Source organism: Parus major, chromosome 12 (assembly GCF_001522545.3).
Source record: "Parus major isolate Abel chromosome 12, Parus_major1.1, whole genome shotgun sequence".
Classification (NCBI taxonomy): domain Eukaryota; kingdom Metazoa; phylum Chordata; class Aves; order Passeriformes; family Paridae; genus Parus; species Parus major.
Window position 1 is genome coordinate 16,740,064 of NC_031781.1, and position 17,434 is coordinate 16,757,497.

At 40.1% G+C, this 17,434-nt stretch overlaps 1 protein-coding gene across 3 annotated transcripts; it reads right to left on the reverse strand.

The window, feature by feature from the left end:
- Window positions 1-135: 135 nt before the first annotated feature.
- Window positions 136-16,113, reverse strand: EIF4E3 (eukaryotic translation initiation factor 4E family member 3). 3 transcript variants are annotated; one of them, XM_015640601.2, is made up of 7 exons: window positions 16,032-16,113; window positions 7,574-7,646; window positions 5,562-5,656; window positions 3,502-3,562; window positions 2,174-2,240; window positions 965-1,120; window positions 136-444 (listed from the first exon to the last, which is right to left on the reverse strand). In XM_015640601.2, the coding sequence occupies exons 1-7, from the start codon at window positions 16,088-16,090 to the stop codon at window positions 413-415; spliced, it is 543 nt and encodes a 180-aa protein (XP_015496087.1). In that variant the 5' UTR covers window positions 16,091-16,113; the 3' UTR covers window positions 136-412. The 3 variants fall into 3 exon arrangements, with proteins under 3 accessions (XP_015496087.1, XP_015496090.1, XP_015496089.1); XM_015640604.3 differs by lacking the exon at window positions 16,032-16,113 and adding an exon at window positions 8,060-8,109; XM_015640603.3 differs by lacking the exon at window positions 16,032-16,113 and adding an exon at window positions 7,922-8,038.
- Window positions 16,114-17,434: the final 1,321 nt, after the last annotated feature.

The window sequence follows — 17,434 nt, forward strand, 5'->3', positions numbered from 1 at the left end:
CCCAGGCCAGAATTCCTCTATGTACAGCACATCTTGGAAAAGCAGCATAGCATCTCTTTATGTTTGCTTTTCACTAAGTACAGCACAGAAGAAAAAGCCAACTACCTTAAAGAAATGGAAACAAATACAGTTGGGTTGAACAAACAAGTGGCCAAAATATTTTTTTAAAGAAACAGCTAAGAACTAAATACACCAACTCAACATGAAACAATTAATCATGTATTTAGTGGTCAAGGCAACTGTTTGGGTTTTTTTTCATTTTCAGTAGCAATAGGCCAGTTTGAAATGTCAGAAAGTTAAAAGGGTTAACCCCATGTAGCACTTCCACCATCCTCCTCCTTGTCCAGACCAGCTCAAAACACCAAATAACAACAAATGATCTTGGCATATAATGCATTCAATGCTTTCCACATCAGCCTTCAAAAGCATGATGCTCTCTGTGGGCTAGAGAAGAGAGAAGGAAAAAAAAAATAGAAGAACATGTAAACTCTGTCAAGGAGTTGAAAAGATAAAAAAAAAAAAAAAAGAAGATAAAACTGTATAAATCAGTCAAGGGAGGGGAGAACACAATGTGCCAACAAGGGATCTTTCAGAATATACTGTTTGATAATACATTTACAGGGAGCCTAAAATATGAGATCCCTTGAAATCCTGATTGCAACTGGTTCCTCTAAATTAATACTTAAATTGGACAGTATGTAGCCTCAAGAGTTATTAAGATATTTAACTTGTTTTGTGAATGAGGCACATTAAACATGAAACAGAACAGATTGTACAATAAAATTAAATATATCTTTTGAATGATAGCTAACTTCTGTATTGAAGGGACATAATTTTAATGCAATGACAGATGCTACATTCCTAAGTGATTAATGATGAATCAGGTAGGATATTCCCATAGAAATACCCTACCAGCTTCTTGTTTTTCTAATGGAGGTAGAAATGAACAGTGCAAAATACTTACATTTATAAAAGGCCGCTTTAAAAGATGTGTTTGGGAGAAGTTTATGAATCTTTTCTACAACTTTTGCTTCACTTGCTGAAGAGGAATTCCTGTTCCAGACTTGAACAACATCTTCACGGTCACGAACACTGACACTTATCCCTACTACTTCATCATCTGCACAGAAAGGGGGAGAACCATTAAGGAATACTTTAAAAGTGAGACATGTCTAATTTGCTACTTATGTATTATGAAACAGTGTCCAAAAGCTGGAAAAAAAATAAAGATGTGAAAGAAAAGAGCAGTCCTCAGTGAGGAAAATACCAATGTTCAAACCAGACAAAGTAGTTACCAGAAAGAAACTCTGTTTTTAGAAGTTATTGGAAACATTACCTCATGGTGTTTTTTAGGAGGTGCATAGGATTATTCATCTTTGCTATTAGCACTCTTAGACTTGATTAGAAGGGAATCACAAGACTCCCTCCACTAAGGTCAGCAATGTGAACTCCCAAAGACAATTTACTTACAGTGATGTCTACAAGCAGAAATGGGAGGATGGGGATAAAACAACTAAAACTCCAGGAACAGTACCTGGTGGAGATCAGACACCAGCTTTTCCAGACTTTGCCCTCTTTTTCCTTTACATTTTGTCAAGGCAGCAACAGAAAAAAAAAAAAAAAGAAAACAAAATTAATAAAATTTAAAAAGCCTCAGTCAGGCTGCTGCTGCTGCCAGTGCTGGTAACTCAGTGCTACACTGAAAAAGCCCTTTTTGGTGTGAAGGTGTTAGGATGCAGCTTTGTGGAGAGCTCAAATGCCATGCCACAGCTGGGAGCAGTGGCTGATCCAGCTGTGAGCTCCATAGCACAGCTGTTCTGTGCATCCCAGGGAAAGGGTCACTAACAAAACACAAAGGTGGTACCAGAAGCACATTGCCAAAGGCAAGAACCACCTCTGTGGACAGCAGAATATCATATATTTGCTTAAAGTGACCCCAAGACAACCCTACCAGTGTATAAAGTGTGTAAGAGACCATTTGAAGGGTTATTTCTGAACTGCTCTGTAAACTTGAGAAATGCCATTCTTTTTTTTGTGGAATGATAGCCAGTGAAAGACAATTCCTAACAGAATATTCACTGTCAGTGTAATAGCCACTTTTATCAGATATTCATGCTAAGGAGAGAAGCAAATATGGTGAAAAGAAATGATGGAGAAATGTCTCAATCATTACCTGCTGCACAACAATCTGTAAATTGCTCTCCAACAGTTGCTAGCAGAAGCTCTTTCCAAACTGCAGCCTAAGAAGGCAGGAAAACATTACATTCACATTATTATTTCTTAAATGAAAAGTTAGGTTTGCTAAGTCAGTTCTGAGCATCTTCTCTTTCTGAGGTTGTCTAGCTAAAAAGGAATATTTCTTGTAAGTGCATGCTGTGTTATATAATTAATTGTTGGGTCTGTACAAGATGGTTCATCATAGCCAAGGAGATGCTGTGCCCATGTGTGGTGAAGACTGAAGCCAAAAAAATGAGAAACAGGTATGAAGGTGTTATTTATGCTATTTACCAAGCACTGAAAGCTGACTGAAGTTCACCTTCAAGCAAACCTTTCAGAAGTGACTGAGGCCATGTGGTGCATAGCTTGAGAGATGAAAACTACCTTCATGTCAAAAAGGGGCTGTCATTCAGCCTCTGAAAAACAAGGCCTCTGGGGTCCCTAAATTCACTGCCCAGTAATTCAGGCTCTCCAAACCACTTGTCACTTCTGACAATCTTCACACCTTGGATTATAGGAGGAAAAAGACAATTTCAATTTCAGTCTTTTGTGACCACTTGGGACTGCAGGGGAGGAAAGCTGCAACTCATATACAAGGAAAAAGCCCACAGGCAAAAATCAATTAACTTTCAGCTGAAATTTTGAGTACCATCTTTCAGCATTTAATACCTTCTGCAAGGCTGTCACATTTTTCTGACACTTCACTTTTTCTGTTTAAAGGCCTGATCCAGAGCACACTTACACACATAAACACCATGTGTGAAGAGGTCAAATCTCCTTTCTGTGGCAGTTCACAGAAGTTACTCACATGCATTTGATTAGAGGCAAAGAGAAACACAGTTATTTCATTAGAGCTCAAGGATTTGCCTGAATAGATTTCATCTTTCATACTTTTAAATGAAAAAAATACATAATTTAGCAAAGATTATCAGGAAAAGGTCTATTTTTCTTTGTATGCCTATAAGGAAACAGTCTGGAGAACAAAGGTGATCATCAATTACCATGTTTCCAAATTGAAACACTGTAGCTTTCTTTTGTTTTATAATACAAACTTTCTTTTGTTATATAATACATTGCCAAATGTTATCTAAAGCGAGAGATATGGAATTACGGCAAAATAAACTTTTGCTCATTGTCTTTAAAAGGTTATGGAAATTAAAGTAGTGTTTGGTTGTTGTGTTGGGTGATGTAAGAAGTGAAAACCTTTACAACAGCTTTATCAAGCAGAGTTTAAAGAAACTCCCTTACTAAACAAGGTCTGAGTAAAGAGTCAATGTAACATACCGTACTTTCTTTAGGGACCTTCATTTTCCATATACCTCCTTTGGCATTGCTTTCTTCTTCCCTGTTGCAGGAGATAGATCAGTGAAAATAAACATTCAAATTCACATCTAGATAACCCTGTGTTTGTGGTTTCATTTTCCCAGAAAAATCCCATCTGAAATGCAATTACTAACTCCAGGGAGCATGACTCTGGCTTCTGACATCAGAGATAATTCTTTCATTGTTCATATGAAGTGTATCACTCAACACCTAACCCTTTTCAAGTTTTGTGTGTTGGAAAACACTTGTATTTTCCCTGACTACAGACCATCTTTGAAGTGGCTGCACACTGTATGGGAACAAGCCACAAAACAATTTTACATTTTACTATGGTAACCTTTAATTTTGGAAAACCTTTGGCATATTTTCACAGCAGCAGCTTTTTACTCTTCCGTTTATTCAATTTAATAAAAGAACATGAGCACAATTCATTTCAGTTTTGTGACAGCTAGAAATTAATTGCCCTTATTAAAAAAAGACTGAAGCTGCCCTGGGTCGGAGCAATGGTAACCATTAAACTGCCTTGTAATGACAAAGGCACAATGCACTAACCTGTGAGTTTCTCAAGTTTATTCTGTCACAATTCTTTTTCTAAGACTTTAAATTAGGGCTTCTCGTTTCCTGCTAAAACTCTGTAAAGGCCAAATTAAAGGAATAACCTAAAAATTAGTCTTTGGAATATCTAAACCCAGTGTGACACTGATAGAGATTCCTCAGGATCAATGGTCTCCCACCAATCCTGACAGATTCTGGGGAAAAGAGGGGGAAAACTTTGGGAGGACATCTTTAAGAATCTGCATCCTCAATTCTTACTTCAGGATTTCTCTTTCTTTCTAAAAGAAAAAAAAAATACACAGAATGCTGGAATTGGCCACTATACTGTAATGGCAATCTGAGAAAAGCTTCTTGGCAGTAATTATTGAAAAGTTAGCAAATTACTGATAATGAGATCAATCTCTTGCAATGCCTTTCTTAAAATGTGAAATTACTTTGATAGGCTTTAAAAAGTGTTTCATTTTCAGAAATTATCTTTGCATTTTAGACCTCTAGTCTTCGGTTAACAAATGAAAACTAAAAATAGGAAAAACAAACCCAAAAAAATCAACTCCCCAAATGCTCTAATTCATCCTTACAAAGATATGAAGGCCTGCAGATGATGGCCCAGTTGATTTATACAGATATCAATGTTTTTTCATGCCCACTTTAGCTATCCTGACCAGTCACAGTATTTTCATATAAGTAACACAGACCTTCAGATGCATTTCATTTTAGAAAATTTACATTTCCAGTAGACTAGGACAGAAATCTCCTGCAGTAAGTCACCACAAAGTTAGACAACTATGATTAAGTTAAAGAGCCTTAATGCAATCCCAATCAACCCAAATGATGCCAAAGAGATCAAAACTCTTCAGAAAGTGCTGAAGTTCTCTGAAATGCAACAGAACTTCAACAGGAAGAAGGGGTGCAGTTTGATTTCTGAAAAGAAAACATCAATTATTTATACTTTGTTCCATTGCTATCCTACAATCAAGTAGGAATTTACTGCAATGAATCACCTCATAATGTCTTAAATTACTTTTGATCCAAGGTACATGAAGCATATCTGTACTTTTGCATAGATGAAAAGGAGTGAAGGACCATCAGTTGTTTGCATCATTATCTCACCAGAAAAGAAAATAATGTGCAAGCTAAAAAAATTCAGATAGAAGTAACTTATTCTGTGTATTCCCAAACTGAAATTCAGAGTCATATTATAATTTCTTAAGCTTCTATTTCATAATCTATTTTTGTACATTTACATCCAGAGGTGGACAATGAAATTACAGTCTGTGTTTTTAATAAAGACTCTTTGGTACAAGCCACTTTCAAACTGAACAAGAACCTTGGAGTATTTCTTTCATTGGTCTCTTGAGTTCAGGTGTTTGCAGCCAACAGAAACAAGACCCTCCTATCCCAAATCTTTCACCCTTCAAGTTATTCCACTGCCCATTCCCAGAAATGTCTGATGACAACACACGTACCAAAGCGGGCGCCTTTCTCCCCGCATTAAATGGTAGCTACATCTCAGAGGCAAGTTTGTCACGGGAGGAATGTTGTTGTAGACACTCCAGAAATCCTTGAAAAGGAAAAATATTTGTTTCATTAACAACACAAGAGGGTGTTTCATGTAGATTTATTTCCCTGCTAATTTTCTCTGAACCAATTAAACATCCTGCTCCTGGAGACCAGGCACCTTCTATGTTATAGTAAAATGTACTGAAAAGAACTTCTTACAGAATCATTTCTACTTTTATTATTTTCAGATGACAGTCCTGCATGCCTGAAGGTGGAAAAAAGGGAATAAGTCCAAACACATATTATAGTTTTGAATAGAGAGGGGAAAAAAAGCATCAAAACCAGAGTTACTTTGAGTATGTAAGAACAAACCAGTACATAAAACTTCCTTAGCCTATTAAAAATATATATTTATATCAAACATCCACCTTGCTTCACTTAAGACTAGCCTAAGGGTCATTATGATTATTCTGAGTTACAAAAACACCACAAACAATAATTCTGGTGAACTAAATATCTAGCCAGCAACCCAACTAGTTTGTCTGAGTGAAAGGTTTCAACCAGATGCAAAGAACCTGATATGGTTATTTTATATGTATGTTAATACAGGAATGGGGCAAAAATTCAAAGATTCAGTTTAACAGGAACCATTGGATTACTTCCCAATGTTTCTGCTGGTAAAAACAGAAGCTGTCAGACAGGTTTGGGATGGATAAAAGTGCACCCAAAAGCAGTAGTGAGCAATAGGGACAAAAGCTTGAAAAGATCCCAAACTCTTCTCTCTTTATCCAAGAGTTGGGAATAGAAAGGATTTTGAAAGACTTAAGTTGCATCAACATGTGGCGATGCAATATTAATCATTAGTGCAACTCATTAAGTATTATCTAGACATAATATTTAAGTACATTAAGTAATACATAATAGTTAATCACTAGCACAACCTTAGAAACAAGGACTGTAACATTATGTGGTAAAATTTTGTGGCTCTTGGCAATGCTGCCTAACAGCCATTACCTTTACCCAGCCACAAGAAGAAATTAAAGACTACTAAAAATATAAAAACTTGGTATGAAACACCCATGTTTGATATGATCTTATTCTTAAATTGTTGCGTGCCAGAACCCTAAAGTGACTTGCAGAAGAAGGAGCAGAGATACATGGCTGTGGAAACATTTGAGAGCTCTTTTTGTCCTGAACTAGGACATACAGTTTGGAAGGTTTTGTGTTTGGAAATCTCATGCAATGTACGAAGTTGTGCAGACCTTCATGAGAAAGCCTTATTTAAAACTTCAATAGATTGCTGCAGGTGTACTTCTCAAAGAGAAGAGTCTGGCATTACCCTAAAATTTCAGGGATTTAGTGAACTAGTTAGCTTAGCACTAAGGTGAGACAAATACCAATTTGGTACACACTTCATGCTAATTGTAGTATTAAAACAGATACAATTTTACTTGCAAGAGATACCCACTACTAGGCAATGGCAGATGACACAGACATGCAGAATTTCTCACTGCTGCAAGTATCACATGGTTTAAGAGTCTAATTCAGTTTGCTAGAATCTTTTTATAGATAGACATTTAAGGAGAGAAACCCCACCAAAAAAGAAAAAAAAAAGCGCCACACGCTGCAATTTTTAGTCTTTGCACAGTTAGTTTCTGTATTAGAAAAAGGAGAAAAGGCTGGAAAGGTATTTAAAATACACCAAATATAATTCAGTGTACTAGTGGAAACTCAGGAAGGTTTAAGAATTCAGCATGCCCAATCCAATATGCCTCCTCCTTTTCCCATCCGGAAAGCCAAATGAAATTCAAACACTGACTCAGAAATACAAACACACAACACCAGTAACACTCACGTTTCACACCTCAAGTAAGCAAAGCTACAGGTGTGACTCATCCTAGGAGGAAAAACGAAACTTGAGGTGTGAAGTTACATTAATAACATGTGGCAGCTCCTGTAGCAGAGCCACTTGCCTTACCTGCACTGTTTGTACTGTATAAATCTTCTTCAAATTTAATGCACATTCAGCTGCTGTTGTACCAGGAAGTGACCTTGAAGACAAAGCATTGATTAATTAAAATATTTATTTTATCAAGGAGGCAAAGAAGGGAGATGGAATGAGAATTGCACGAGCATGAAGTTAAAATGTTCGCATGTTAAAGGGGAAGTCCAATTCCAAATTATCATGAATCATTTAAAGATAGGAGTTAAAGTTCTTTTATACTTGCGAATAAATTAATATTTGCCAGGCAATTCGTAAAACTAAACAGAAGTATCAGGAGTTTTAGCCGAGCAGCACAGTGCTGCTCTCAGATCTACCACACACCATCAAAGCTCTGCTGTTCACTGGTGACGGGCTACCAGAAGAGAACCGCATGATCCTACCCCGGAACTATTTCCAATTGCATTTAACACACCCCAACCCCCTTTTTTAGCGTTTTGAGACGCTCCCGGTGCTTCACACCTTGAAAAGGAAGCTCATCCGCACAGCCTGTGCTGCCGGGCCCTCAGCGCGGGCCGCTAGGTGGCGCAGGCGCACAGCCGGCGGGGCGCGGGCGCGGCCTCGCCTCCCCTCAGCCCCGCGCCGCCCTCACCAGGACGGCCACACCCGCCATGGGCTCCTCGCTACCCCTGAAGGATGGGACACCCACACGGGCTGAGGAGAAGCACAAGTGCCGCAGGTCAGGCTATGGCACCCGACGCAGCCAGGGAACCTCCGTGGTTCCGGGCAGATCTTGTACTGCCGACACCGATGCCCTCAAGGCACATGTACCACCAGCACGGCCTGTAAAGCCAAGACAGCCTTGAGCTGGTGTCACTGCCAGGCACCCTGGTGTGGTTCAGCTTCTGTAGCTCACCCTCATACTGACCAGCACCAGCTCCACCCAGAGCTGCTTCTCTCTCTCGGGCCTTCAGCGGAAGCCATAAGAAGAGTGGTTGAGGTCACTCCGTCTGTTCAGCCTGGAGGAGACTGAGGGGAAACCTCGTTGCAGTTTACGAGTTCTTCATGAGGGGAAGTGGAGAGCACTGATCTCTGTGGTGCCACTGACCCAAGGGAATGGCTGGAGCTGTGCCAGGGGAGCTTTAGGGATATCAGGACACCAGGGAATGGGCACAGTCCCATGGATGCCAAGGAGCACGTGGACAATGTTCTCCAGCACAGGGCATGACCCTTGGGGATGGTCCTGTTCAGGGCCAGGAGTTGGACTTCATCCTCATTTGTCCTTTCCAACTCAGGATAGTCTGTGATTCTTTAGTCACACACAGCACCAGCTGCATCCCATCATCTGAAAGGTCTTTTCCAACCTAAATGGTCCTATTTATAATCTTTTTCATTACTCTTCAGTGCATGAGACATGGGACGGTGCATTCACACCCCCAGACATCCCTGTGTTCCTGTCACTGCACTAACAGTGCATTGTAACACCCACCTTAAAATTCCCAGCACACAATCCCACAGGCACAGTTTTGGGGGAATGAGGTCAAAATTGCTAAGGCACATTCAATTTCTTAGAACTAGAAACATTTTTCTTTCCCTTCAGAAGCTGAAGTAGGATTTCTAAAGAAAAATGAAGATCAAAGACAAAAGCAACCTCCCATTGTGTCTCAGAAGAGGAAACAAAAATGTGTAAAATTACTAAATCTGGAAACAGAAGCAAGAGAGCAGGTTTAAGGAAACAGAAGAAAACGCAGCTGTTGCTTGGGTACCAGCTGAAGAAGGGATAAAAGCAAAGCAGATCTCAGCATCCCTCCCTGATACATCTGATCAGCGTGAAATACGTCCAGGGAAACACTGAAGTTACTCTCAGCTGTTACAGATATAATTGAAGCTCTGGGCAAACCCTAGATATTCATGTAAAGGAAGAAATTTAATATGCAAAACCACTGAAACAGCATCACATCTTCAAAAGTCTAATAATAGCTCTAAGGTTTTTAAAGGCTCCTGTTAAAATAAGCTGCTTTAAAAATACATACAAAACCAGCAGAAAAATACCTCCCAACTTTTTCAGTATAAAAGAGGCAAAGTAACATCTGCTTTACTATTTGCCTGTTAATTACCAGCACATTACAATGGTGGAACTGGCAGGAGACAAAAAAAAATCAACAAGAAATCACCATGGCACAGCTTGTAGTCTGGTGGCTCGTGAACTATGAGAACTCCCATGAAAAGATGGATGACTTAAAACCAGTAACAAAAAAAATCTGTCATCAACGTGATAAAAGGAATTATTCTAGTAAGGTTTGGAGGTCTGGAGGTTTTTTTTGTGTGTGTGTTTTGGCATTTTTTATGTACACTTTACACTCAGCATTAAAGAGCAAAAAGGGAAATTCACAGTATTTTAGAGAAACAGATTGTTTTTGAAAGCACAACAAAAAGGTAATAAGTTCAAACAGACTTTAAAACTTACAAAGTGATTTAACTATTGGATTCACAACCAACTACCCCTTGTTCTTTTCTTGCTAACCATACTAGCATCTCTCTACTAACACTTTGTTTCATGTAGAATGGAACACAAAGAGGCAAAACCCAAGATAAATTTTGCCTCTTTCTGTCTCACCCCACTGCCCAAGAAATTACTTCTCTTCTGGATTATTTCTGCCACTGGTGGCTTAGCAGTCACCAAAGCCTCTGGCATTACATGTGTCATACAACAGATACTGCCATCACTTGATATCCTGGTGCTGATACTGCCACTGAGTTGCTTCAATAGTAAGGTCTATTCAAATAAAAGATTAAAATGTATTCTCTAGCCATAGCCTTCAAAGGTTACCTAGATCATCATGGTAGCCATTTAGAAAATTTAATGTCATTTAAAATAGCAACTAAGACAGGTAGAATATACCACTCCAAGGTTATAAAATTATTCATTTTGATAGTTGTAAGCAACATTTTCCAGAGAAACTGTGATCAGCTGACAGAAAGCAGCAACCAACCAGCAAATTACCTCTTTTAAAAGTTATGGTGAGTGACCATTTATTCCTGGTAACCTGCCTGGTAAGTGCTCCAGGCCCTGCAGATTACAGTATTATTTTAGCCTTTCATTCAGCTTTGGAAAGCGTCAGTCATTTATGGATACGAGCATGAACACACAAACGTTTTTATCTGAAAAACAAACAATCAAACAAAACCAAAATCCTACTGCAAAAATGTATTTGAGAAAATGATGATGCATCAATTTGAAAGTTCGGGATCATTTGCTGCAGAATTTACACCTGCACAAATTTGGTTTAATGAGTATAAGGCAAGGACAGTATTTTAATCTGACAGATAGAAGAAAAAAACCTTTAGTTTTCTGCAAAATTCCAGACTGCTGACAAATCTGAACTGTAGTGTTTGTTTCACCCAGAAACTCAGTAAACCACTCAGGAGTTTTGTGCCTTGAAACCCATGAAATTGTGATTTATTTTCTTTTTACTTGAGTACACATTTTGAGTAAAGTTTAAATTAAGTTAGCAGAAATGACAGATGATTTTCAAGTGAAAGAATCTGTAGAAATTCCTATTTGTCTAACTCTCCAGAACTATAAGGTAAGAATAGGGAGATGGCTGTGTACCTCACTAAAACCCTCAGTACACGTGGTACAACAAAACAAGACCCTGCAAATATTGACCCTCAAAATTCCATTGTAGGATTCTTCCCATTCAGATAATTTTACTGCCATCAACAGTTCAATTAATCCAATATGCCCTACTGATCTGTGAGTTACTGCCATGGTGAACAATTCATTTCCAAGAACTCAGCAGGCCCTGCCAATCCCCAGGAGCACAGGAACAGGAAGGAGCTGGATCACAGCACCAGCCTGGCAATGACAGATCCTCTGGGGGTGGAAATAGTTGTGCTTCACCTACAATTGTGCATCTGGGTTTCCCATGGAGGGTCTGCATATAAAATATTCAATGGTTCTCCTGGTCTGCCTGTTTCATGCCCTCTGACACCACTGCATCTTCAGAACCTTTATAGGAGAAGATTTAGTGCAGTATCAAGACTAATTGAGTTGCCTAATCAGGCCAGACCCACTGTACAGCATCTTGTGGTGAATCACACGGGAATGTGGAAACAGGAATAATCTCCACAAAACAAATCCTAATGCCAGCTTTCTTTGCTACTCCTTCATTATTCCAGCACGAATAAAGAACAAAGGATACAAAGATAAATTCCATTGTTTTATCCATGAATAAACCTCCAGGTGGTTGTGCTTATGTTAATTTCTGATGCTGAACTGTAGCTTTTCTGTTTTTCTGCAAAGAATTAAGTATAGAAGTTGTTTCATATGTGCTCACACTGGCCTTTGTTTCCCAGTGGGACTCTCATCACAGCTTTAGCGGGAGCTTTAAAAGCTGCCAAGCAATTTTGAAAATACCCCTGTAAGTGCTTAGCCACAACTGCTTTTGGTATAAATAAGCAAAATATTTACTTAAAAAGCATAAAGTCAAAAACATGCTGTGGCAACTAAATAAATCTGGTAATCCATTCTGAATACAAAGACTGATTTCAAGCCATCAAAGCCTGTCAAAATGCACTTACTGGATTGAACATTCTTATAATATTAACCATCATTTTTCATTGTAAGCCACCTACTCATAAGCTGTAATAGATGAAATAGATGATCCTAGATAAATAAATTTTGCTATAGGGAAGAAGGAAAATTATTAAGTTTAGTTTCAAATATCTGATGTGTTCAGCTAGGAAGATTAACACATTATTAAAATGGTTTAGTTATCAAAATGTATCTATTCAGCTCTATATAGAACTCATCTACAACATACAGACAGAAAAATCAGCACATAAGGATAGTAATTTCTGTAAGAATATTTTGTCTTTCCAGAAGAAGACAAATAACATTTGACAGTTTATAAACACATACTTCCCCTCACAAAGATACTGAAGAGTTAAACTATTCTTGCAAGAGAATTAAGATTATCTAAAGGGCATTGTTCGAAGTCAGGCCAGAAAACAGGGCAAGCAGGACATGATCCTGCAAAGCGATGGGAAACTGGGAGGAGACACAGCCAGGACAGCTGACCCCAGCTGACCCAAGGGATATTCCATCTGACATTGTGTTCAGTATATAAAGTGCAAGAAGGAGGAGGAAGGAGGGATGTTTTGAGTGATGGTGTTTGTCTTCCCAAGGCATGTGGGATGGATCCCTGCTCTCCTGGGGGTGGCTGAACACCTGCCTGCCCATGGGAAGCAGTGAATTAATTCCTTGTTTTGCTTTGCCTGCGTGTGCAGCTTTTGCTTTCCCTATTAAACTGTCATTATCTCAGCCCACGACTTTTCCAGCTTTTACCCTTACAATTCTCTCCCCAGTCCTGCTGGTGAGGGAGCGAGCGAGCGTCTGTGCAGTGCTTCGGTTTTGTCTGGGGTTAAATCACACTGTGTGGTACCCCAGGCTAAGTGACAATTGGGATTTGCAAAGTTTATTAAGCAGGATATTTGCATCATGTCCACATGTACATGAAAAAGTATAATCATCCTCACATCTTTGTATTTACAGAAATATCACACCCAGATCCACAGCCCCAAATCCCATTAAGGGATGGTTTCAAGGGCAGAAGGTGGTTTGTTATGCAGGACAGCCCAGTCTTTGATGATTGTGTCACTTAACTTTTCCTTTTGTGCAATTCCGGTGTTGAATGTGCTACTCAACATAGTGACCAGATTGGCAATGCTCATATTTTATTTGTTATATTCAGTGATGCATACTGACACTTTGCTGTAAAAAATAACTGAAAGACTACACAATGTAGCAAAACCTAAGAAGGCAACTTTTCCTTTCAGAGCAGAAGCCACTTCAAACAGAACCAGAGTCTTCCTGAGATAAGCACAAGTATAAAGAGCCACCAGCATGAATCAGCTTCCCAAGGTGGCACCAAAAGCTCCTGCGAGCCTCACTGAAATTCCCACTGCTCCCTAACATCACTGCAGGCAAAAATCCTACCAATGAGACATGTGGGTATGAACTTGGAAATCTGTAGAATGGACAAAATAAACAGCAGATCTAAACTCCTGTTTTCCAAACTTTTAGCACTTGACCTTGGAACATTTTAACAGTTAAAAAGGAAATCTCATTTGTCTTAAGAGGAAAACACCTGCCAGCTTCTCTGCACCTTCTTTGGAACTGTTGACCTGCAAGCGATTCAAGATCATAGATGTGGTCTTTTTTGTCAAACTGGTGAATAATATTCTCCCACAGCTTTCATTGTGCTCATTTTCCTAAGGCATTCACAGGGTAAGATAGCAGAGAGCACCATCAGATGGCTGCTATTTCAGACACGGATACCAAGAAAAGCTTAGCACTAACGGGAAATGCAGATGCCCTCTGACACGTGTGGGATGATGGCAGTGAACCAGGACCTGGCCACAGGATGCCAGCCTCCAGATGTTCAGCCTGTGCCAAGGCATTCACTGAAACAAGTGCTGATGTAGATAAAACAAAGACATTTACTTCTAAAGCAGGAGATGGATAGCGCTGCTATGATAAAAGCAAGGCCATGAACCCCAAGGGTAGCACATCACTAGTTGCAGCAGAAAGTACCACTTAGCTGATGGATATTTATTTTAACAGCGTGACTTAATGAAAAGATATGTTTTAGAGATCTTAAAATTGTATGTCATGGATCTCTCTCACAGTAATTTAATAGAAAGAGATAACTACATATCCATCTCAACATCTATTTATCCTTAAGCGTCACTTCTTCCTGCTTTTCTCTGCAAGTACAGGGTAAAATGCAGCAGCAGTCAAAAATCAATACAACCTCCTGAGGAAACAGCACTGCTCCACACTAGGTGCTACTGAAGTCGGTTTGAAAAGTGCCCACAGTTATCTTCTACAGGAAGTCCAACAGATACAAGCCTAAGCCACCATCAAATCTCTGTGGATGTACCAATAAACATCCCAGCCATTTCTGTGGGGCTCTGCAGAGAGATGTCAACTTCCACACACTGCAGTAAATTAAATTAAGATCACGGTTCCATTTCTTGTGTGCTTTTTAATGCCTTAAATGACTTTTGAGTGCATAAAACATGTCTTGTTTGTGTTCATTCTTGTTTCCTGTCATTATTCTATCCTTGTTACTGGTAAACAAAACACAGTTTTGTTTGTATTTATAGTCCCAGTGGTTTTTTTTCTTGTACATACACTCTTGGATGTATAAGTTAAGAAACAACAGTACTAATTAAATGCATTTACATGGGGTCTGAAAAGTCAAAAAAAAAATCTATAGAATAACTGAATTTTAAGAGACTGAAGCATTGTGGAAGTAAAACTTAAGAAAAAAAATGCAAGGACTCAGGAACTCAAAATAGATTTTAACTGCCAACACTGATTATAAAAAATAGACATGTTTATCTCTACATGGCTTATGTAAACAAACAAACAGACCTGGTGGGTGACTTGATTAAACACCATTTCAAATGATGCTTTTTAAAAACAAAGAAGCAAAAATACAACTTGGAACCCAAACTTGACCATAACTGCGTCATGACTGCAAAAGAAGTAATCAGAAATAATTGACGGCTTTATTAATTAGATTTGATTTGCTGCACCTGAGTTTTCAACAGTTCCTTGTTATTTCTCTATCATGAGTTGGAAAGTTACCAGAAGAATAACTAAAGAGGAGAATTTTACTAATAGCACGGGGCAGTATGTGCAGTGGCAGAAAAACTGATAAACTTGCCTTCTGGGGTGGGGAGAGAGGACAAATACACCAAAAAATTGAGAAAAGGAAGCTGTAGATTAAATAACAAGATGTTAGAAAATGCATGCTAGGAAAATAACATCAAATGCTGGTAAGAAACTTTCAGTTTTGACTTGGGCACTTCTTCCCTATGCCTCGCTGTGTGCACCACAGGGGTGACCTCCCTTGGCAGCCTCTTTCCACAGCATCAGAGACTCAAACTTCAAGCAAATGAAGTATAATAAGAATCTGCAGGTAATTAATAAATTTTAGCTAATCCTTCAAAACGTATCACTTTGGATTTTAAAAACTGATCACCTGCGGGAGCCAAACCTGATATTAAAGCGTTGTAAGATTCGGCATGGCAGCGGGTCCATCTGGGGCAGCAGGGCTGCGAAAACCACAGCAGCAAAGCACAACCTTTACCCTTCTATTCCCGCTGCTGGAGAGATTCATCTCTAAATTTAGAACTCAAACCTGCACCGACGGTGCCTGGACCAATGTGTGTCCCCTGAACTACAGACCCGAAAGCGTTTCCAAGCCGGTTTCACTACTCGGAACCGCTGCCGACCCCCTGGATGGGCACAGGCACCGGGACAGTCCCTCGCACCAGCGCGTTTCCCGCACGCAGCCCAGCATTAACTTCCCGGATCCAATCTTTGGACGAGCGAACCGATAATCCCAGAGATGCGCATCCCTTCCTAGACGGATTCGGGAGGGTTTCCCCATCTCCCGCAGCCCCCGGCCCCACTCACTTGTCCAGCCAGAAGGTCCATGGCGAGTGCAGCGGCAGCTCGGGGGGGCTGAGCGCCATCTCCGCGGCGGGCGGGGGGCGAGGGGCGGGACGGGCCGCGGGGAGGGGACAAGGGAGGGAGGGGGTGAGCGGGACTCGGGCTTGGACGACAGACAGGGGAGGGACAGAGAGACGGGGACGAGATGCGACGGGAAGGACAGACGGGAAACGGGCAGGGTGATTACAGGGATGGACGTGGCCAAGGGACCTTTGGAGAGCGCGGGTGGCTCCCCAAAGGGGCACAGGCGCTCGCTCCATCCCCTTACTGCCTCTCTTGCGGGGCACAGCTGAAGGGAATCGCTGATCTTCTTCCCGAGACCTTTACAAAAAGCCACGAGGCGTTGGGGCACACGGGGCCCCCAGTGCCACCACCCTGCACCCCTGTCTGCACATACACAGGCCACAGCACAGAGCTGACAACTCTGTGGGGCTGCCTTTTTGAGCAAAACAACCTTCGTGCCCAGTTTGGCTTGGCAGTGCTGAGCAAAACACTAAATCTCTCTTAGAACTCCAACTTTTAGGACACAAAACCACGTTCACACACGCTGCTGGCAGCCCCTTGTCTGCACATACACAGGTCACACCGCTGACCCAGCGGTCTCTGGGCTGCCTTAATGAGCAAAATAACCCTTGTGCTCGGTTTGGCTTGGCAATGCTGACCAAAACACTAAATCTTTCCAAAAACCCAAGCTTTAAGACAAAACATTTTCTGCATTCACACAATGAAGGATGGCTACTGTGCAGACTAACCATGGATGGAGACAATTCAACATCAAAATTTCTACACTTAGGGGATAATAATTTCTCTGCTTTCCCATCTTCTCTACAGCTCATTTAATTTACATGCCTGGTTTTACAGGGAGATGTTCCTCACAATACAATATGGACATGTGCAAAACCCCTCACATTATTTTTAGAATAGTACTTTTTAAATTAAGATTCTCCCCATTGGGACTGTGCACAGTAGTAAAGTTAAACACCCACATAAGTGATAACAGGATCAAAGACCATGAATCACATAGATTTTTTTGCAAGCACATTTACTAGGATGAATAATTTTATATATACTTCATCCTAAAAGAAAAATCAATAGAGACACGCTCCTTTAAAGAAATAAAAAACTAACAGTAAGAAAGGGCAGAGTTCACCCATGAAAAGCACTCTGCACAGTGACAATGAAGAAACACAAAAAGTTAATGATTATGTTGTGCAGATGGAAAATGCAAACTGCTAGTCCAAATTAAATAAGATCTGCAAAACAAGTTGCACCATCTCTTGCAATTTAATTTATTCCTCTTTAAATAGAAGGCAAGATAATGACCATTTGGGAGAGCTTGGAATCTAAAAATTCATTGGTATGCCCAC

Excerpts from the sequence above, each read along its gene's own strand:
- EIF4E3 (XM_015640601.2), bottom strand. The coding sequence starts at position 16,090 with ATGGCGCTCAGCCCCCCCGAGCTGCCGCTGCACTCGCCATGGACCTTC. Across the intron at positions 5,657-7,573 it reads ATACAGTACAAACAGTGCAG|GATTTCTGGAGTGTCTACAA; the intron begins GTAAGGCAAGTG and ends TTCCTTTTCAAG. Across the intron at positions 3,563-5,561 it reads GGAGAAAGGCGCCCGCTTTG|GGAAGAAGAAAGCAATGCCA; the intron begins GTACGTGTGTTG and ends CTCCTGCAACAG.